We start from the raw sequence: 20995 nt of genomic DNA on the forward strand, positions 1-20995 counted from the left end.
TGCCTCTGCCTCCCACTCCTGGTATTCCAAGGAAGTCTCTCATCCAAGTACTTGCCAGGGTTGTTTTAATCTCCTCCCTAAGGAACACAAGGCAGTGAACACGGCTTTTGACCTCCCTATCAGGTAGGTAAAGGGAAGGCATCGTGGCATAGCCCCATCTCAGATCTTGGAAGTTAAGCAGGATTGATGCTTGGAAGAGAGACCACCAAGGAAGACTCTGCAGAGGATGGCAATAGCCGAACACCTCTGCTTTTACTTGCCTTGAAAGTTCCTTTCTGCGGTAGCGAAACGTTGGCTGTGACTTGACCACACTTAAAACACACACACGCACGTGCACACACACACACAGAGTAGGTACATGAGAAAATCTGTCTCAGGATCATTCAATGAGCTCAAAGGCTAAATGGAAACCTGGCTTTCCCGAGTTCTAGCCCTACATGCATATCTCTGACTGTCTCCTTGATCTGTAAGGTTGTTAGCAGGGTTTGTATCATTTTAACTTTTGTACTGTGCTTCATTTTTAAACACAATAGCAATCAGTGCTTGGTGAAAACATCTGCAGGTTCTCATCAATTCCCATGCATGCAGTGTCCAATTCACGTTAAGATCATTGCCACACATGGAGGAAGGGCTTCAGTCTCACCTGCCCACACAGTTTTTCCAACTTGAAGCAGTCCCCTAGTTGGCAGAAAATCTACATATTCCCTGGGTTTCTCCAAACCTCTCTCCCATTCTAAAAGGTAAAGGTAGTCCCCTGTGCAAGTACCATTCGTTTCCGACTCTGGGGTGACGTTGCTTTCACAACGTTTTCACGGCAGACTTTTTACAGGGTGGTTTGCCATTGCCTTCCCCAGTCATCTACACTTCCCCCCCAGCAAGCTGGGTACTCATTTTACCGACCTCGGAAGGATGGAAGGCTGAGTCAACCTGGAGCCGGCTACCTGAACCCAGCTTCTACCGGGATCGAACTCAGGTTGTGAGCAGAGAGCTCAGACTGCAGTACTGCAGCTTTACCACTCCATGCCATGGGGCTCTTATCTCCCATTCTAGCTTCCATCAAATTCCTTTCTCTAAACTGGCTTCCTCCCCTCCATTTTGGAAGAAGTGCTCAGAAGAGGAGAATAGACAACAATCCTCTAGTGGTGTGGGGAACTGTATGGCTTCCTCCCAAACAATATCTCCTGTACTCTGGTCTTGCTTCCCAAACTACCCACCCATTTGGCACTGCTCCCTTTCATTCCCCTGTGCTTACTTCTGGGAAGTTCGCCGTAGGCGCTCCGTATCAGAATCCCGTTTTTGCCGTTTCTGAGCCACTAAATAATTTTCCTTCTGCACTGACTCCCACGTGAGTAGCTGTGCATCCTGGGTCTTAGAAAGTTCCAGAACTGTGCAAAAACAAAAACAAACAAATAGAAAGACCCTAGAATTGCATGTAGTTTTGGAAGGAGTCTAATGTAATCCCCCAAGTACATTGTGAAGCTCTAAAAGGATCCTTCTAATGTGGTGTAATGGTTAGTGTCATACTAGAATCTGGGAAATCCATATTAAAATCCCCATTTGTGTCATGGAAGCTTGCTGGGTGACCTTGGGTCAGTCACACACTCTCAGCCTAACTTACTTCACCAGGGTTGTTATGACCATGTCCTATGAGGAAAGGCTGAGAGGCTTGGGAATGTTCTATCCGGAGAACAGAAGGTTGGGGTGGGGAACATGATTGTTGTCACTTAGAGGAGGAAAAGGAGCTGTTCCTATTGTCAGGACCCATAATAATGGGTTTAAATTAAGGGTGGGAAGGTACCTGCTGGATATTAAGAAACACTTCTTTACAGCAAGAGCTGTTCAACAGTGGAATCATCTCTCTCACACTGGTAATTCATTTATCACAGAAACATGAGAGCAGCACTCTAAGGTGGTCAATCCTGGGGAACTGATCTCTGTTATCTGGAGGTCAGTCAAAATTCTGAGAGATTTCCAGGTCTCACCTGGAGATTAGGAACCTTAAAGCATTCACTGCTGTGTTGTGAAACCAAAGAGGAACTAACAAAATTTAAGAGTAAAGTTGCAGGGAGAAGTAGGGCCTTTCATTGAAAGGGATTTACTTTATTTCCATGTCAATGTAGTGCAAAGGTGTTCCTCATGGAGTGGAGACATGCAGAAGTTAGCACTATATTACATGTGGTGCATGGTGTACAACCACTGATTCAGTTCTGCTTGCAGCTACCCTGATGGTTGTCATTCCCTCCTCGTTCCCACCTTTCCCCACTCACGGAAGTTGCGTCCCTTGGAAGACTGCACCTTGCGGACATGGCGCTTGATGAAAAGATGCAGGTGGCTGAAGAGGATGAAGGGCGGAGCCAGGGCTGGGCGGCTGTGATATTCCATGATGAGGTTATAGCGCTGGGACTTCCAGTAGATGTCGCTGTTGCCTTGCACCTTGGCAAATGTGTAACTGTGTGGGGGTAGAAATACCTTAGGCCAGGGGTGTCAAACATGCGGTTTGGGGGCCGAATCAGGCCCCGGAGGGCTACTATCAGGCCCTCGAGCAACTGGCTGTCATCTGCTTCCTTCTCCCTCTCTCTTGTTTCCTTCTGCATCACAGCTTGCTTTGCAAGGCTTGGTCAATCACACAGGAGCTACAGAGCAAAGCCTCTATTTTTTTCCATTGGCTGAGGGAGGAAGGTGGGGAGGAAGAGCTTGTTTTCCAGGCTCTCTCAATTGCACAGAGAGCTACTGAGCCAAGCCTCTCTTCCTTCTATTGGCTGAGGCTCTTCCCCTTCCTGGCCTCCTGGGGAAGGAAGGAAAGAGCTAGAGCTTCCATTGCCCAGTTTGCTAGATCCCATGGGAGAGATACAAAGAAAGCATCTTTAAAGATGAGTGCTAATGTTTTAAGCATGTTTTATTTTAAGGGTTTTTTAAAGACAAAAAACCAAAAACTGTTAATTGTTTGTCTGTGTCCTTTATAAAGTTTATATCTCTGCTACCTAATCTTAAATAGATACATATGAGCCGGCCTAACATGGCTCGGCCCAACTAGACGTGGCCTGGCCCAACAAAGTCTCATTTATGTCATATCTGGCCCTCATAACAAATGAGTTAGACACCCCTGCCTTAGGCAATTCGAAGCGATTTACACACATGTGTGTGTGCGCACATGCACACACAGAGTTCTGGCTTTTCTCTCTTCCTCACAGTGGCCTTCCTTCACTTTTTCTCTGCCCCCTCCCCGCAGATTTGTGTCTTGGGCTTTCTCTTACACAGTTGGTGATTTTGTCCCTGCTGAAGAGTGGTGATGCATTGACCTTAAACTTTTTTTCTTTTCTGCATGCATTATAGCCACGTGGCAGAATAAGAAGATAAGAGAAGCCATGTTGGATCAGGCCAATGGCCCATCCAGTCCAACACTCTGTGTCACACAGTGGCCAAAAAGATTATATATATATACACACACTGTGGCTAATAGCCACTGATGGACCTCTGCTCCATATTTTTATCTAACCCCCTCTTGAAGCTGGCTATGCTTGTAGCCGCCACCACCTCCTGTGGCAGTGAATTCCACATGTTAATCACCCTTTGGGTGAAGAAGTACTTCCTTTTATCCGTTTTAACCTGACTGCTCAGCAATTTCATCGAATGCCCACGAGTTCTTGCATTCTGAATGGGGGCTATTTGCTTTTGTGTGATATATTGCAAAGAAGTGCTTTTAAAGGGTGGGGGGACTGCTCCAGGTAGCCCCAAGGGAAAGATCAAACCCAGGCTGTAAATGTACTCTATAAAACAGAAGTCCACTAGCATCTTAAAGACTGATAGTATTTATAAGAACAAAAGAACATAAGACGAGAAGAGCTCTGCTGGATCAGACCAGTGGTTCATCTAGTCCAGGGTTTCCCAAACTTTTCTTTCCTGTGGCCCAGTTATTTTTACACTTCTCCTTCGTGGCCCACTAAAATTTGGGGTGGAGCCAAGAGACTTTGGGGGTGGAGCCGGAAGACAGGAATTGTGTCATTTCCTGTGGTGTCAAGGGCCAAGTGATGTCACTTCTGGGTCATACTGAACCAAAACTCCACCTTTTCCTGTGATGTCACTTCCAGGGCACTCCCCCAAACCTGCCTCTTCTTCTGAAGTAACTTCATTTTCAGAAAAATCTCTCTGAAACTCATGCTGAGCCAAAATGGGGGTGGAAAGTAGGCGGTCCTCTCTTTCCACTCCCACACCTGCATGCACCTATCTGTTTGTGTGTTCTTCTCCAGCTTGCAAGCACTCCTGATGCCCATGTTCAATTGCCTGCACCACCTGCACACCCCTTCCTCAACAGCACTGGCCAGTGTATGCAGTTGGGAGTGCTGTTGCCATTGCCATCAGGAATGACAGCACTGTGTATCACCCACATTGGGCCCTGGCAGCTGCTCTACCTCAAAATATGCTGAAACATTTAGTAGGCCCTTCCTTCAGCTGCTACTACTGGAACCCTGACTCAAGCTATAACCAAGCTTGGTTTCAAGAAAATCTTTTGACAGGTATTTTCCATATTTTTCTTTGGCTGAAACACTGGGAAATTGCTGTGAAAGGTAGCAGAGAATTGTACTGCAATTAATGAATTAATTTCCAGTTATATGAAGTTCATACAATCTTTTCTGAAGTTATCCCAAAAAGGATATTTATGAGGGGCCTGCAGCTTTTTACTGGCTGTGTTTCCCATGCCTTTAAAAGCAACCTGTTTTGCAGATATTTAGCCAGTGAACTTCTTTCATCCTTTTTAATATCTACAGGAGGAGTTTAATTTTGGTGTCAGACAGCTGTTAAAAGCAAGACCAGTAAAATGGTGCCAAGTTCACAGTACCATCACCTCCAGTGCTGTTGAGATATACTGCAGTAATCTCCAGTAACCTCTTTCTGCCCTCTCACGCTCACTCACTCACACAGAAATCTCATAGAAAGGCCAGCTGGCTACAACTGGAGGTGCCAACTTTTCATTGGCAGAGCTCCTATGTCTGCAACAACAGTATGATGAACAGAAAAGTTTCATCCAGTAAAAATGGGAGGAAAGAAAGGGAAAGAATGAAATGGAAGGAGAGGAAAAGAAGACATGGAAAGAAAACATAAGAGGAGCTATGTTGGATCAGGCCAGTGGACTATCCAGTCCAAAAGTCTCTTATACAATGCCCCAAAAGCACCAGAATATCCACCAGTGGGACCAGGGCACTAAAAGCCCTCCCACTGTTGCTTCCCCCACTCCCAGCACCAAGAATACAGACAGAGCATCACTTGCAGGAAAAGAAAGAAAGAAGGGGGGGAGAGAAAAAAAATGCCTTCCCTCCATTGGAAACAATGAAGGATATGGGCACCTTTTTGGGGGGCTCACAGAATTGGACCCCCCAGGCCAATCCTCTTGAAATTCGAAGGTTGTTTTGAAGGGAGGCATTGGATGCTATGCTGGAAATTTGATGCCTCTACCTCAAAAAACAGTCCCACCTCAGAACTCCAGATTACCATGGCTCAATTCTCCACTATTCCCTATGGGAATCAGTCTCCATGGGGAATAACAGAGTGCCCAGCAGACATTTCCCTCCTCTCCCCCTGCTTTCTGATGACCCTGAAGCGGGGGGAGGGCCTCCAAACTGGAGGATCCCCTGCCCCCACCTGGGGATTGGCAACCCTATGCGTGGATGAGAAAGCTTTGGGGCTGAGGCTGGGTAAACCAGGCATACTGTCAGCCTCCTTCTGGCAAGTATTCTCCTGCCAGCTGGGCCCGCCCACCTGTCTTTGCATCCAGGCCCTGGTGGGCCAGCAATGGTGTTGCTCTACATTCCAATATCACGTCCACGTAAAAACTCGGACATGATGTCAGTGTGTCAGCTGACACTCTGGAAGCTCTATGATCATCCCTAGTGTGAGCCCTCCCATCAGTGCAGGCCATTTCCCCTCATGAACATTTCTTCTTAGAGTCACTGTTGTGTGAATTAGAGGGTGGGAAAACAAGCTGTACCTCTCTACTTGTCTTTTCCCTCCTCATGAAGTTAATAGGAGCTCTGTGGAGAGATTTCAACCAGGGAAACAACACAAGGGACGAAGATTAAACCTCCTCCCTCAGTTCCACAACCCTAATCCAGTCAGCCCCGCCCCCCATTTGTTTCATGCCTTTTAATGTTAAATAAAACATCAGGACAGAGATCCATGGCAGCAGAGGAGAAGACTCAAAATAGTGGGTTTAAATTAAGGGTGGGCTGCTACTGCTTGGATATTAGGAAAAACATTAGAATCAGCTATTGGGGGAGGTGGTGAGCTTGTCCTCACTGGTACTCTTGAAGCAGTGGCTGGATGAACACTTGTCAGGGATGCTCTAGTCCAGGGGTGGCCAATGGTAGCTCTCCAGATGTTTTTGCCTACAACTCCCATCAGCCCCAGCCAGTATGGGCAATGGCTGGGGCTGATGGGAGTTGTAGGTAAAAACACATGGCCAATAGCTGGGGCTGATGGGAGTTGTAGACAAAAAACATCTGGAGAGCTACCGTTGGCCACCCCTGCTCTAGACTGATCCTGCCCTGAGCCAGAGGTTGATGGCCTGTAGGGCCCCTTCCAACTCTGTGACTCTATGATTCTATGATCTCCCACATGTGGATTGGATTTTGGATTTATATCCCGCCCTGTGAATACTTTGAATCTCAGAGTCTCAAGAGTGGTCACAATCTTCTTTACCTCCCCCCACCGCCCCCACAACAGACACCCTGAGAGGTAGGTGGGGCTGAGAGAGCTCTTACAGCAGCTGCCCTTTCAAGGACAACTCCTACAAGAGCTATGGCTGTCCCAAGGCCATTCCAGCAACTGCAAGTGGAGGAGTGGGGAATTAAACCTGGTTCTCCCAGATAAGAGTCCGTGCACTTAACCACTACACCAAACTATGTTGTCTAGCCCTTGTACATGCTCATAGACTTATGATCCTTTCATACATGCTATGTATGCTCATGCATAATCCCCGTATTTGATATTCATACAGATTTCCAGGGCTTTTTTTTGCAGCAGGAACTCCTTTGTATATTAGGCCACACACCCCTGATGTAGCCAATCCTCCAGGAGCTTGCAGTTGGCCCTGTACGAAGAGCCCTGTAAGCACTTGGAGGGTTGGCTACATCAAGGGTGTGTGGCCTAATATGCAAAGGAATTTCTGCTACAAAAAAGCCCTGGATTTTACACATGCATCCTTTACTCACCCACTGCGCTCATTTTTAACTTCTGCCTCCCTGGCAAAAATTTCTATAAACCCGTCACCATTGGACGTAAGCAACAGCAGCAGCCGTACCTGAACATGGCAATGAGCAGGTTGAGGAGGAGGATGTTGGCGACCAGGAGGAAGACCACCAGGAGGATGAGCACCAGCCAGTTGGCGTAGGTGTTGGTGCACGGCTGTGCCTCCTCCAACAAGATGGCCACGGGGTCATAGGTGCAGTTTGCCGCTGCAATCAGAGCAGCTGAATCGGGGAGAGAAGAAACACAGTGAAGGTCATCATAACGGCACAGTTCTCTGCAATTCCTACAACAGCCTCTCTGGCACAAAAGACCCAAATAAGCTAACATGGATGGACTAGCCCAGGGGTGTTGGAACTCATTTGTTAAGAGGGCCAGATCTGACATAAATGTGACCTTGTCGGGCCAGGCCATGTGTGTCATAAAATGTAATGCCAGGTAGCAGAGATACAAACTTTATAAAGGATACAGACAAACACAATTAAAATTAAAAAAAACCTTAAAATAAAACATGCTTAAAACATTAGCACTCGTTGGTCTTAAAGGTGCTTTCTTTGTATCTCTCCCATGGGATCCAGGGAACTGGGCAAAGGAAGCTCTGGCTCTTTCCTTCTTTCCCCAGGGGACCAGGAGTGGGGGAAGTCTTAGCCAATAGAAGGAAGAGAGGCTTGGCTTAGTAGCTCTGCTATGCAATTGAGAGCCTGGCAAAGCAAACTATACTCCCCCCCTTCCTCCCCAAGGATAAAGCCTCAAGCCAATGGAGAAAATAGAGGCTTTGCTCTGTAACTCCTGTGCAATTGAGCAAGCCTGGCAAAGCAAGCTGTGATACAGAAGGAAGCAAGAGAGAAAGAAGCAGATAACAGCCAGTTGCCCAGGGGCCTGATAGGAGCCCTCCGGGGGCCTCATTCGCCCCCTGGGCCGCATGTTTGACACCCCTGGACTAGCTTGTGCAGCAACCTGTACAAAACCTTTTCTTGTTTTGTCATCACGTCTCAGATGACTTATGGTGTGACCCCACAGGGTTTTCAAGGCAAGAGACATTCTCAGCAGCCCTCGTATTCTTTGGTGGTCTCCCATCCAAGTACTGATCAGGGTCAACCCTGCTTAGCTTCTGAGATCTAACGAGATGGGCTAGTCTCGGCTACCCAGATCAAGACACAAAATGATAATTCCCTCAAGCACCAGAATTCAGAATGGGAACTCTGGAATACGCACCGTCAATCTCATTGAGTGGGATCTGTCCAAAGATCTGCAAGTAAGGCCGATAGAAGACCCGGCGGAATATCCAGGGGAGACGTCGGTCATGTGGGAGCAGAAGCCCCTCAGTCGTCACCCCATAGGCCACCAGCCACACCCCGAGGAAGAAGAGGAAGAGGAAGACATCTTTCATCTGTAGAGAGATCATGGACAGAGCAACCATTGCTAGTTAGGTGAGGCCAGGGGTGGAATTCTAGTAAGAGCTCCTTTGCATATTAGGCCACACACCCCTGATGTAGCCAATCTTCCAAGAGCTTACAAGGCTCTTTTTTGGTAAGCTCTTGGAGGATTGGCTACATCAGGGATGTGTGACCTAATATGCAAAGGAGCTCCTGCTAGAACTCCACCCCAGGGAAGGCCCTTTGACTTCCCTCCCTAACATGCCCCTTACAAATAGCTGAAATAAACTGAGAGACAAGGTATTTATTCCCCTAACTGAAATTCATATTACTTTCTGTTCTAAATGTTGCTAATCATCAAAGAGAAACTACTTTGCTCATGTGATGAATAAAGAAATGAAACATTTAGGGGAAATTATCTGTGCAACAATATACAAGAAAAAAAATTATACCTCAGATAGATAGGATGAATGCAACTCATTTCTTTTGAAGGTGAAGAAAGCCTGGGCCCAGATTCCCTGCACTCTCATTGAATTTAGCTTTCACTTTCTGATTCCTTATACATTTTATTTATGATACACTGAGTTTTATTTAAGCCCAGAGTCCTTTGCATGGTCACTGTACCCATGTCTGTACTCCATCCTAAAAGAAAGTCACTCTGCATATATTTGAACCCAATATTTCTTGCATAGGCAAAAGTCCAGGTTTTTTGCTCAATCATTTTAGACCCATCTCATGTATTCTCTCACCATCTTGCCAACTATGATCATCTTGGGACCCAGCTGTTTGTTAACAGCAAAGATGTGGATGAGGCGAAGGGTGAAGACCATGAAATCCAGGCAGAGAATGGTGCGGCCAGATTCGAATGACTCAGGAAACAGCCTGTAAGGCATACAGAGTAATAGGAATCGAGGGAAAGGAAGTGCAACAACATTACCTTCATCATCATTATTTTATTTAAAAAACATATTTTCCCCACCTCTCCAAAGCCATTAACACCCGACCCTCCCCCCAAATCTCATGCAGTGCTTTAAAGTTAAAGGAGCAGCACTGAAGTATACTGAAGTGCACTGTATCATTAACTGCTAGGCTTCCCAATCCCCAGGTTCCAGCAGGGGATCCCCTGGTTTTACAAGCTTCCCCCCTCCCCCAGCCAGCTGGCCGGCGGGGGAAGCCCCGCCCCCACAGCCATCATGCACCTCCATGAATGATTCTCATAGGGAATGATGGGGAATTGATCCGCGGGTATCAGGGGCTCTGGGGGGGGCTGTTTTTTGAGGTAGAAGCAGCAAATTTTCAGTATAGCATCTAGTGCCTCTCCCCAAAATACCCCCGAAGTTTCAAAAAGATTGGACCAGGGGGTTCAATTCTATGAGCCCCAAAAGAAGGTGCCCCTATCCTTCATTATTTCCTATGGAAGGAAGGCATTTTAAAAGGTGTGCTGTCCCTTTAAATGTGATGGCCTTCCTTGGAGTTCAGTTATGCTTGTTACGCCCTTGCTCCTGGCTCCACACCAATGTCTCTTGGCTCCACCCCCAAAGTCTCCTGGCTCCACCTCCAAAGTCCCCTGGCAACCCTATTAACAGCCAGCAGGTGGCAGGTGTGAACACAGAGGCTGGATACCAAACCCTTTTTCAGAACTCAGGGTGTTTCTGTATTCTCATTTTCCTGTTGCTTCAGGGGGAGGGGGTTTGTTCTGCACATTTTTGCTCCCTCCAGTGGTTGATTTGATATTATAGTGCTTTACATCCAACATATCTCTCTGTAGATTTAAACGGCAGGCTTTCATGGCAGACATAACATGAGGTGATATTAAATCAACCTCTAGAGGGAGCAAAACACACACAGAGAACAGAAAAAAACAACAACCCAAAACAGGAACACACAAGCAAGGAAAATGAGAACAAGGGAAAGCCCACCTAACTGCTTTAAAAGCCTCTAGTGAAATTCTACCGCTGCAAGTAAAGAATTGCAGGTTGATGTTTCCTCCAAGCAGAAACCTCACTACTCATAGACAAATAGATACCACGAAGAAGGATTTAATCCTAATTTTCTCCTGGATATGCTAGTTACGCATGTGTAGGGAGATTTGCGAACAGACAGAGTCATGTTGCTCTCAGTCCCTCTGTTTGGAGGAAAACTCCATTCCCTAGGCTGTTCTTTCATTTTCCTATTGGTCCGAAGAAGCTGGTTGAAATACAGCAGATGGTTATATTCAGCCACATGAGTAAATTGCCCAGTGAGATCACAGCTACAAAACCCACCCACCCCATCTGCAGCCAGAAGTGGTACAGTCTTGGAGAAACTGCACCATGTAGTTCTCTTATTCATTCAGCTTGGCTTCTCAGCAGGCACAGAAGCCAGGCTTAGGGGGAAAGGCAAGTTTTCTTCCCACTCCCACTTGTTTCCACACAGTCCAGGAGATGCTCACCTGCACACAACCCCCAGCATGAAAAGAAGCAGGGCTGTGATGTCAAACTGGTTCCACGTGTCCTGGAAGTATCGCCGTACCCTTTGCAGCAGGGGCTGGGACCCCGTGAAGCAGCCCTGCCGCACCTCCTCGCAGACTAGCGTGAAGACCCAAATGTACAAAGCAATCTCCGAGCCAGAAGGGCTGGCAGGTGGGGCTGCAAAATCCATGAGCAAGACATAGGAGAAGAGGAAGAGGAAGAGCAGGTACATCACCACATTGCCCAGGAATGCTGTCACAGGGGCCCTCCAGAACTGCCGCCATTGCTGTATCCAGATCCGGCGAGGGGAAGGCGGGGGAAGAGTATCCATGTTCCTGGGAGAGACAAGAGACAATGGATAGGAGGAGAGAGATGGGAGTGCTTCTTGGATGGAAGGTAAAGACTGGGACAGTGATGCCAAAAGAGCAGAGGTACAGTGGCTGTGGTGAAGCTCTGTTGTCAGTGTGCTTCTGCTGGAGCCAAAGTGGAAATGGAGAAGCACAGACTGGCATTGCCAGGTGGAAACTGATGTCATCTGTAACAATTCTGCTGCCAGCTATGGCTGTTCGGAGAGCCATTTTGGTGTAGTGGTGAAGTGCGCGGGCTCTTATGTGGGAGAACCAGGTTTGATTTCCCCACTCCTCCAGTTGCAGCTGCTGGAATGGCCTTGGGTCAGCCATAGCTCTTGTAGGAGTTGTCCTTGAAAAGACAGTTTCTGGGAGAACTCTCTCAGCCCCACCCACCTCACAGGGTGTCTGTTGTGGGGGAAGAAGATAAAGGAGACTGTGAGCCACTCTGAGACTCTGAGCTTTGGAGTGGAGGACGGGAGACAAATCCAATGTCATCTTCTTCAGTGACAGGCACAGATCTGTCTTGTCTGCCAATGACCCCAGACCCTGGATTTCAGTATCCACAGATGCAGCCATGTTGAGAATTAGATGACCTAAGGAGCTGTACCAGGCATTGAACACATACTGAATGTCTCCTCTGGTTTCTGAGATTTCACATTTCAAGCATATAATGACATTCATGGGGTGCAGAAAGTACGCCCTCTCCTAAGTAATGTGAATGCATTTACAGTTGCAACAGAGTTTCCACATGAGGAAGGGGACACCCTTCACACCCTTCACACAATTGCCATCCATCCACCATCCTAGCCACTGGAGTGCTTTTTGCCTACTCTAAACAAACAAACAATCAGTACAGCAGTGTCCCCTCTAAGCTGAGGCAGTGTGAGCTAGCTCACAGTTCTTTTGCCTCCAGCTCATCCGTTTTTGTCTTCGCTCAGGAAAAATGGCCTCAGACCAAACTGATTTATGCAGTTGTTCACAACTTTGATGCCAGTAACTCACAAAGTCGAATTTTTGCTCACAAGACTCCACAGCTTACAGGGAGCGTAATGTTTAAGTGTAAAGACACCATAGCAAAATATCTGCTACCAATAAAAAAGAATAGCTGGCCAAAAGAAAACCAGAGGGTGAAGGCAACAGCAGGCATGAAGGGAAACGGCATCAGATGTGAGCAGGTAGGTGAGAAGGTGTCACTTTCCTGTCCATGTTTTTCCCAGAAAGGTTCTTCCAAAGCAGGTGTGGGAATACACACAGGTAAACCTTGGGAAACCTGGAAGATGAAGGACTGCACAATAATGTCATGAAAGAAATGCTTTTGCCTCCTTGGGGAAGCAAGCTTTGTAGCCTTTTCCTGGGAGCCTGGCCAAATCCCACCCTTCCAGAGTGAATATTTGTGCAGTAGACTTTGTTGGAACAGAAGTGTCAACAGGAACTGGGCAGGGTGAGCTAGCTGGCATGAAAGGCTTCTGCTAGTTCAGACGCCACCTCTCCTACCCCGGCAGTCTCCCATCAGCAAATCTCCCTTCTCCTCCTCCCAACCCATGTCCCAAGAGAAAGGCCAATGCCCCTACTCGGCCATCATGTCTCCGATGGTAGCTTTCATATCTGTGTCAAGGCCGTCTAGCTCGATGGGCTGGGAGGGATCTAGTCGGAGGTCATCATCCATCTGCCTGCAAAAGGGAGACAAGAGCAGGTGAAATGACGGTGTGCCCCAATCATGGGAGAGCAGAGGCAGCAATTTCTTTTTGGTATTTTTGTTTATTTGTGTGTGTGTGTGTGTGCAGAGGTGGAGTTCTAGGCCCACCCCCCCGCCGATGTAGCCAATCCTCCAAGAGCTTACAAGGCTCTTTTTTTATTAGCTCTTGGAGGATTGGCTACATCAGGGGTGTGAGGCCTAATATGCAAAGGAGCTCCTGCTAGAATTCCACCCCTGTTTGTGTGTATGTGTGTGTTTGCAACTGGAAATCATGTTGACCTCTGGTGACTGACCTCTACTGGGGGCCTGGAGGATATTCAGAGTGGTAACTGAATAAAGCCTGCCCCTGTCCTCTCGACTCAGGTATTTCAAAGTCTCCCATCTAAGTACAGACCACAGTCAACCCTGCTTAGCTTCTGAGATCTGATGAGATCAGACTTGCCTGAGCTATCCGGGTTAAGGCTAGAGAGGGCAATTTTGAGGCTCTCCTGTTCTGTATTTAAAATTTAAAGGAGACAGGCTCAAGCCCAAAGCCCCACTGAAATGACAAGTCACTCTGCTGAGCAAAGCTATAGCATGCTCACTTTCACATGTCACGCCCCACCAGTTCCCCCAGTGCTCCTGCAATGAAAAAATGCCTGGCTATGGGCCTGCTTTCTCCTCTGCAGAGCAAACTCTGATAGCTACTGGAGGAGCAACCAGGTCCACTTGTGTGGTTTAACATCCTATGAAATGGGCTTTTCGGAGAGAAAACTCTTGTGGCTGATTTATTAAAGGCGATGCTGGGAGCTCCATGAATGGGCTACCGGTCTGGATGAGGACCACGGCACAATAGGAGAGGGTTTGATGGTTTCTCTCCACACCAGTTTCACAACCGGAAATGGCTCTATCAAACTGCAAGATTTCTACCTCTCCCTCTGTCCTGCCTCCTCCAATCTATTTTTTGCCTTCCTTCCTTCCAGTTTGGTGTAGTGGTTAAGTGTGTGGACTCATCTGGGAGAACTGGGTTTGATTCCCCACTCCTTCACTTGCACCTGCTGGAATAGCCTTGGGTCTGCCATAGCTCTTGTAGGAGTTGTCCTCGAAAGGGCAGCTGCTGCAAGAGCTCTCTCAGCCCCATGCACCTCACAGAGTGTCTGCGGGGGTGGGGTGGGGGGAGTAAAGGAGATTGTGACCGTTCTGAGATTCAGAGTATAGGGCAGGATATAAATCCAGTATCTTCTCCTTCCTTCCTTCCTTCCTTCCTTCCTTCCTTCCTTCCTTCCTTCCTTCCTTCCTTCCTTCCTTCCTTCCTTCCTTCCTACCAACCAACATCTGACATTCATGTTTTGTGGCTCTCAAACATCCAGCATTTATTCTATGTGGCTCTTACATTGAGCACGTTTGGCCACCCCTGTTCTGGCTCTTTTTATCATTAAGCACCATTAGGTGGCAAGCTGGACTTGTTTTTAAAGCCAGAGGCATTTCGGAGATGGTTTGCCACTGCCTGCCTCTGTGTCATGCCCCTGATACTCCTTGGAGGTCCCCCATCCAACTACTAGCCAGGGCCGACCCTGCTTAGTTTCCAAAATCTGACAAAACCAGGCTAGCCTGGGCTATCCATGTCAGGGCAGCCCTGGTCAGTATTGTTATAGGAGACCTCCAAGGAATACCAAGGTTGCTACAGAGAGGCAGGCAAAGGCAGACCACCTCTGAACATCCCTTGCCTTGAAAACCCAGGAGGGGCCACCGTAAGTCAGCTGTGACGTGTAGCTGGAAGGGGGAGGGGTGAAACAGAAGGACAGAGAGAATTGATTCAAACTCTCTTTCTACCCCGTGAAAATGGAATGGGCAGCACACTCACCTGAAGGTGATGAGGTCAGTGAAGATGAGAGGGGGACAGAAGAAGGTGAGGAGGAGCTTCCAGACTGGGGTGCTTTGATCCATCTCTCCCCACCAGTTCTGGGTGAGCAGGGACTGTGGGGAGAGCACAGTGGTGAGATGGAATATCAGAAGAGCCCTGCTGGACCAGACCAATGGCCCATCTAGTCTAGCATGCTGTCTCACACAGTGGACAACCAGTTCAGTTATTCTCATTCATCTGGCTAGCAGCGTGAAGCTACCAAGTGCTTTTTTGGCAATGCCTTAAGCACATAGGAACATAGGAGAAGCCATGCTGGATCAGGCCAATAGCCCATCCCGTCCAACACTCTGTGTCACACAGTGATAAAAAAACAACAACAACAGGTGCCATCAGGAGGTCCACCAGTGGGGCCAGGACACTAGAAGCCCTCCCACTGTTACCTTCCCCCAAGCACCAAGAATACAGAGCATCACTGCCCCAGTCAGAGAATTTCAATAATACCCTGTGGCTAATAACCACTGATGGACCTAAGCTCCCGATGTTTATGTTTATAGCCTTGCCTAGGGTGCCAGACAGTCTAGGGCCAGCCCTGCCTTTGTGTTGCAGCTGTTGCACCTGAATGTTACTTGCTTCAGAGCTCTCAAGATGACAGGCCCTGTCCAGAATGGAGGACGGCAATGCTTTGAACTTTCAAGCGGCACGTGCCCTCGTCAGACTGCTTTGGCAAACAGGATCTCTAAGAGCTCGGGGCCCCCCCCTGCCCCTGTCCCACAGCCGCACCTGCACACCATCCTGGGCAAAGAAGAGACGGGCATCTGCCTGGTGAGCCAGCACGAGGATGGTAGCTCCACCCCAAAGACTGGAACGGCGCACCAGCAGTTTATAGGACAGTGGCTCGCCATTACGGTAACATTCGTTGAATACACCTGGAGTTGAAAGGGGAAAAGGGGGTGGGTGGGAAGAGAGACATTTGGAAGGACATGGTTCTTGTATGGTCTCCCTTACACCATCTATCTAAAATAATCTTCACAGACACAGCAGCCTTGATCTCTCTCTCATAATGTGCAATACATGAAACTGCCTTAGACTGAATCAGACCATCAGTTCATCAAGGTCAGCATTATTTATTCCAAGGGTGGCCAAACTTGCTTAATGTAAGAGCCACAGAATAAATATCAGATGGTTGAGAGCCGCAAGACATGAATGTCAGATGTTTGAGAGCTGGAAGAGAGGAGAGAGGGGGGAGAGGAGAGAGGGAGGGAGGGAGGAAGGAAGGAAGGAAGAAAAGGGGGAGAGGTAGAAAAAAAGCAACTTTAACTTTAAATGTATTCTCCAAGCCAGCCAATGGGGTGGGGATGGGGCTTCAAGACCCACATAATATGGGTGAAAGAGCCACAGCTTGGCCACCCTGATCTATTCAGACTGCTAGCACCTCTCCAGAATCTCAGGCTGAGATCTTTCACATCACCTGCTACTTCAGGGATTTAACTTGGGACTTTCTGCGTGCCAAGCAGAGGCTCTGCCACTGAGCCATGCTCTGCCCCCCTTCCTTTTCTCAGTCCTTGCAATCATTCCATAAAGGTATGCTTATACCCATTTACAGTTAGGGAAGTGAAACACATCAAAAGGGGAAACCCAGGCTGAGCAACATCAAACTCCAGAATGCGGGATCCTAATGGCCTGAACTCATCAACACCTGTGATCCCACGACTACCACCAACTTTCATTACAAATTAGTGTTTCTTATTGTGAATTTAACTGTTCAGACTGCAGCATTTGGGATAGTTCTTAAAGGAACAGTAGAATAGGAGGTGTGAGACAGTAAAGAACAGGGTATGGAAGATGGCTGGAGGTCACTGAAGATAGGATACAGTAGGATGACCATGGTCCACTGAACAATGGAACCCTACCAGAAACGTTTTCAACAACAACTAAAAACCTCTCCCCCCCCCAAGAAATAAAGATTCTCCAGATTATGTACCCGAAAAAATTGCTAGTTTCGTAGCCAAAAGTACTCTGAAGCAGGACTTTTTTTCTAGGAAAAGCCCAACAGGAACTTATTTGCATATTAGGTCACACACACCCAACGTCATCATTGTTTCACACAGGGCTTTTTCCAGGAACTCATTTGTATATTCAGCCACACATCCTACCACCAAACCAGCCAGAACTGCATTCCTGTGCATTCCTGCTCAAAGAAGTCCAGCTCTGAAGTAATCTTCCCAACAACCCCACTCAGATCCCGTTTCACCCTCTCTCTGTTCCCACCCCTACTTCTCTCCCACCTATGGCCAAGTTCTCAAAGCGCATCGCCAGGTCCTTCATGGAGGCTGCCTCCTGTGCCTCTGTCTCCAGGTGTGAAAGTTCCCGTAAGATCCGTGCTGCTACCAGAGCCCCAGCCACAGCATCAGGAGCCTAGTGGGGAAACAAAGTGAGGGGGGGAGGACCATCAGTGGGGAAAGGTACTTTTTGCATTTATTTATTTATTCCCTGCTTTTCTCCCCAGTGGTTAATCTGTTGCCCAGTCAGACACTTATCAAAACCAGGAACGGCAAAAGGTGAAACAACTCCATGACCTCAGCGTGGTGTAGTGCTTAAGAGTAGCAGACCCTAATGTAGAGAACCAGATTTGATTCCCCACTCTTCCACATGAAGCCTGCTGGGTGACCTTGGGTCAGTCACAGTTCTCTCAGAACTCTCTCAGTCCCACCTACCTCACAAGGTGCCTGTGGTGGGGAGAGGAAGGGAAGGCGATTATAGGCTGCTTTGAGACTCCTTAAGACAGAGAAAAGCAGGGTTTAAAAACCTTCTCTTCTTCTTTTCTCCCTCAAATACAAGCTATGACTGAAACATGACAACTTATTGCAGACTGTCTCCAAACGGCACTTGGCCACAGGGCAAGGAGCAGTGCCACGGTACTGGAAGACAAATCTGTACCGCAAACAAGGACACACCAAAAACTCTGTAGAGTTGCCTCTCCCAGCCAGGATGAGCAAACCTGAGGCAGACTCTTGCCAGAGACAAGAAAAGCAGCTATAAAGTGGGGGGGGGGGGGGGGGAGAGAGATGAAGGGAGAGAACGAGAAGGCACAGGAATGGCTCATCTGGGTTTCCTCTCAGCAGTGGCTTATGCATCATCATGGCATGGCAGATCCTCAAAGGTGCAGAACGTAAGAGAAGTAATGATGAGTACAAAGACACTGGGTACTATACGTTGACACCCCACCCTGCCCCGGCATCTGCAATACTCCAAAAAATACAGCTGGGAATTCATCTCAGTTTCCCAGCCTAGAGCGAGATGAATCAAATCCTTTCCCAATCTTTCCAGCCAACAATCTTAGGCAGATAGCCTGGGGATGAACTTTAAGGGTGAAGTCATCATTGGACCACACCCTGTGACTGGCAGAAGGGAGTTGTCTAGGAAACACACTCCTGATAACTTCAGGAGACAAAACCAGGAGAGATTACAACCAGGGCCGGATTAACAATTAGGCCAAGTAGGCACTGGCCTATGAGCCCCCATGCCTTTAGGGGCCCCGGGCTGGCTCCCCCCACCCCCAGTTTTCCTCTTGCTTGCAGCTCTCCCAGCCTGCATGCACAGCCAGCAACTGAGCCGCTCTTTGCCCAGCTTGCCTGGTGAGGCTGCTGCTGGCGTCATCACTAAATTTGTCTCTCCCCCACAACTTTGTCAAAGGGGCTTTGGAGAAGGTGCCTGCAGGCTGCATCGGGAGGCATGGGTGGTGGGGTGGGTGCTCTGACTCTGAGATAATTTGAGAGGGGGCCCCTGAGATTTTGACTGCTTAGGGGCCTCCAGAGGGTTTAATCCGACATTGATTACAGCCTCAGACAGGGACTGGAGAGATTATTAAATTCGGGGCGGGGGGAGTAGTTGAAGCAGAATCTTCTGATTGCTCACCTGGGGTGCAGAGTCAGCCCCCAATGTCAGGTGATGACTGCATCTATAGACCAGCAGTCTTTTCACACAGATGTTTTCCTGATGTTCAAGTGCTGATTTGCAGCTGTTTCTCTCCAAGCTTCCTCACATCCTCCATTCATTGCCTTTCTGTGTTTTCCTCTTTGTTTCTCCATGCTTTCTCAAACCACCTTTGACTCAATTTCAGAAAGTGCACAGAAACAGAAAAGACACCTAGAAAAGGCAACTAATGGGAAATGAACATGCAAAGAAGCTCGGAGAGAAACCATGGCAGATCAGCACCCAAAATCAGGGGGAAAAACCTCTGGAAATGCAAAGTTGGGTTAGAAAACATACGTCTCTTCTTTGTTGTGTCACTTTCATATCAGGCATTTGGTTATTCAGAGGTATAGTCCTGCTGAAGGATCCACTTGGGTCTAACTGTACATTACAAAGGTCTCATATCACCCATGTCAGCCCCAATCCTGGCTAATGTTCCCTTTAAGCTGCAGTCTTGTGAGAAAAACTTCTACTTTGTGAGCTACTGGCATTAAAGTTGTGAGCTACTGCATACATTAGTTTGCTCTGGGGTGATTTTTCCTGAGCTAAGACAAAAATGTGTGAGCCGAAGGCTAAACAACTGTGAGCTAGCTCACACTAACTCAGCCAAGAGGGAACACTGGTCCTGGCAACTAGAAATGTTCTAGAAGTGCTCAGAACTTGATTCCCAGGTGTGCAGGGGCCTGATTCAGATTGGGACCATAGTGCACAGGAAGAGAGGGCCGTGAGGACCTGGAATGTAAGGTCCCCCACAACAGAACCCTGTGAGGTGGGTGGGGCTGAGAGAGCTCTCCCAGAAGCTGCCCTTTCAAGGACAACTCCTATGAGAGGTATGGCTGACCCAAGGCCATTCCAGCAGCTGCAAGCGGAGGAATGGAGAATCAAACCCGGTTCTCCCAGATAAGACTTTGTGCACTTAACCACGACACCAAACTGGCTCTCACTTGTCACTTTGTAAAAGTAGGGTCACCAATCTCTGGTTGAGGCCTGGAGATCTCCCAGGAGTCACAACTGGTCTCCAGACTAGAGGTCACTTCCCCTGGAGAAAATGCTGGCTTTGGATGGTGGGCTGTATGGTATTATAGCCCACTGAGGCCTCACCCATCCCCAAACCCTGCCCTTCCCAGACATCACCCCCAAATCTCCAAGGATTTCCCAACCCAGAGTTGGCAAGCCAACGTAACTTCTCTGTCCATCAGAACCATACACACCATTTCCCAGAAATACATGGCCATCTCTCCACGGTTCAGCAACACAGCCCAAATAAACAGGTCAGTCCAAGGGTTTGGGGAGAGGTCGGTGCGGTACAATGCCTCTGCTTTAGGCGAAAGTCCCTTGGCCTTAGGGAAGAAGAGAATAAGATATTATCAGCATTGCATATGACATGTTCTCAGGCACACACTTTGCTTAGGTCTGTCTTTTGCACTTGAAAGCCTGCATGGTTCTCCATTTTACCATCACAACAACCCTGTGAGGTAGGCTAGGCCAAGAGATAATTTGCCCAGTAAACTTGAGAGCTGATGGAGGTTTCAGTCCACAGCTCTCCACTTTCATCTAACATGGTGACAAAAAAAAAAAAGAATCCCTCCTTGGACGACGACAACAACATTCTGATTGTTTTGCTGAAAACCCAGTGCTTCCGAAAGTATTATCCCGTATCAATATTCAGATATGCTGATGTTAACTAAAAGAGCATTTTGAAACCGACAATCAAACTTATACATGGTTTAGAACTTTTCTCAAGAAAATCTTTTCCCCTCACGTAGTTTTCCTGAGGGGAACCTCTCCCCCCCCCCCCATCCACCCCATGTGGCTGTTGTCCACACCAGTCCCACAATCCCCAGAACAGCCTTTTTGGTGGTCAAAAGGAACCCCTCTTCCCCTTTCTTGCTAGAAGAAAAGCTGGTAGGTTCTAACCCCCAAATTTAAATTGAGGTTATTTGTTTGTATGTTTGTTTGTCTTACAGACTGCCGTCCCCCATACAGAGCTCAGGGCGGAACACAATTCAATAAAGGCATATATTAATCGATTGTAATAATTTTTTTTAAATTTATAATTAAATTGTAAT

The 20995-nt window shown here is 47.9% G+C and overlaps 1 protein-coding gene across 1 annotated transcript in view; it reads right to left on the minus strand.

The window, feature by feature from the left end:
* TRPM4 (transient receptor potential cation channel subfamily M member 4) overlaps window positions 1–20995 on the minus strand; it is a 46305-nt gene that overhangs the window by 2192 nt on the left and 23118 nt on the right. The window contains exons 12-22 of the mRNA XM_060255467.1: window positions 20138–20266; window positions 17240–17369; window positions 15735–15880; window positions 14955–15067; window positions 12987–13085; window positions 11047–11400; window positions 9365–9497; window positions 8455–8629; window positions 7295–7463; window positions 2268–2449; window positions 1253–1385 (exon numbers count right to left, since the gene is read on the minus strand). Coding sequence (XP_060111450.1) covers window positions 1253–1385; window positions 2268–2449; window positions 7295–7463; window positions 8455–8629; window positions 9365–9497; window positions 11047–11400; window positions 12987–13085; window positions 14955–15067; window positions 15735–15880; window positions 17240–17369; window positions 20138–20266 — 1763 coding nt within the window. The remainder of the gene's footprint in view (window positions 1–1252; window positions 1386–2267; window positions 2450–7294; window positions 7464–8454; window positions 8630–9364; window positions 9498–11046; window positions 11401–12986; window positions 13086–14954; window positions 15068–15734; window positions 15881–17239; window positions 17370–20137; window positions 20267–20995) is intronic.

Source organism: Heteronotia binoei, chromosome 15 (genome assembly GCF_032191835.1).
Source record: "Heteronotia binoei isolate CCM8104 ecotype False Entrance Well chromosome 15, APGP_CSIRO_Hbin_v1, whole genome shotgun sequence".
NCBI classification, from domain to species: domain Eukaryota; kingdom Metazoa; phylum Chordata; class Lepidosauria; order Squamata; family Gekkonidae; genus Heteronotia; species Heteronotia binoei.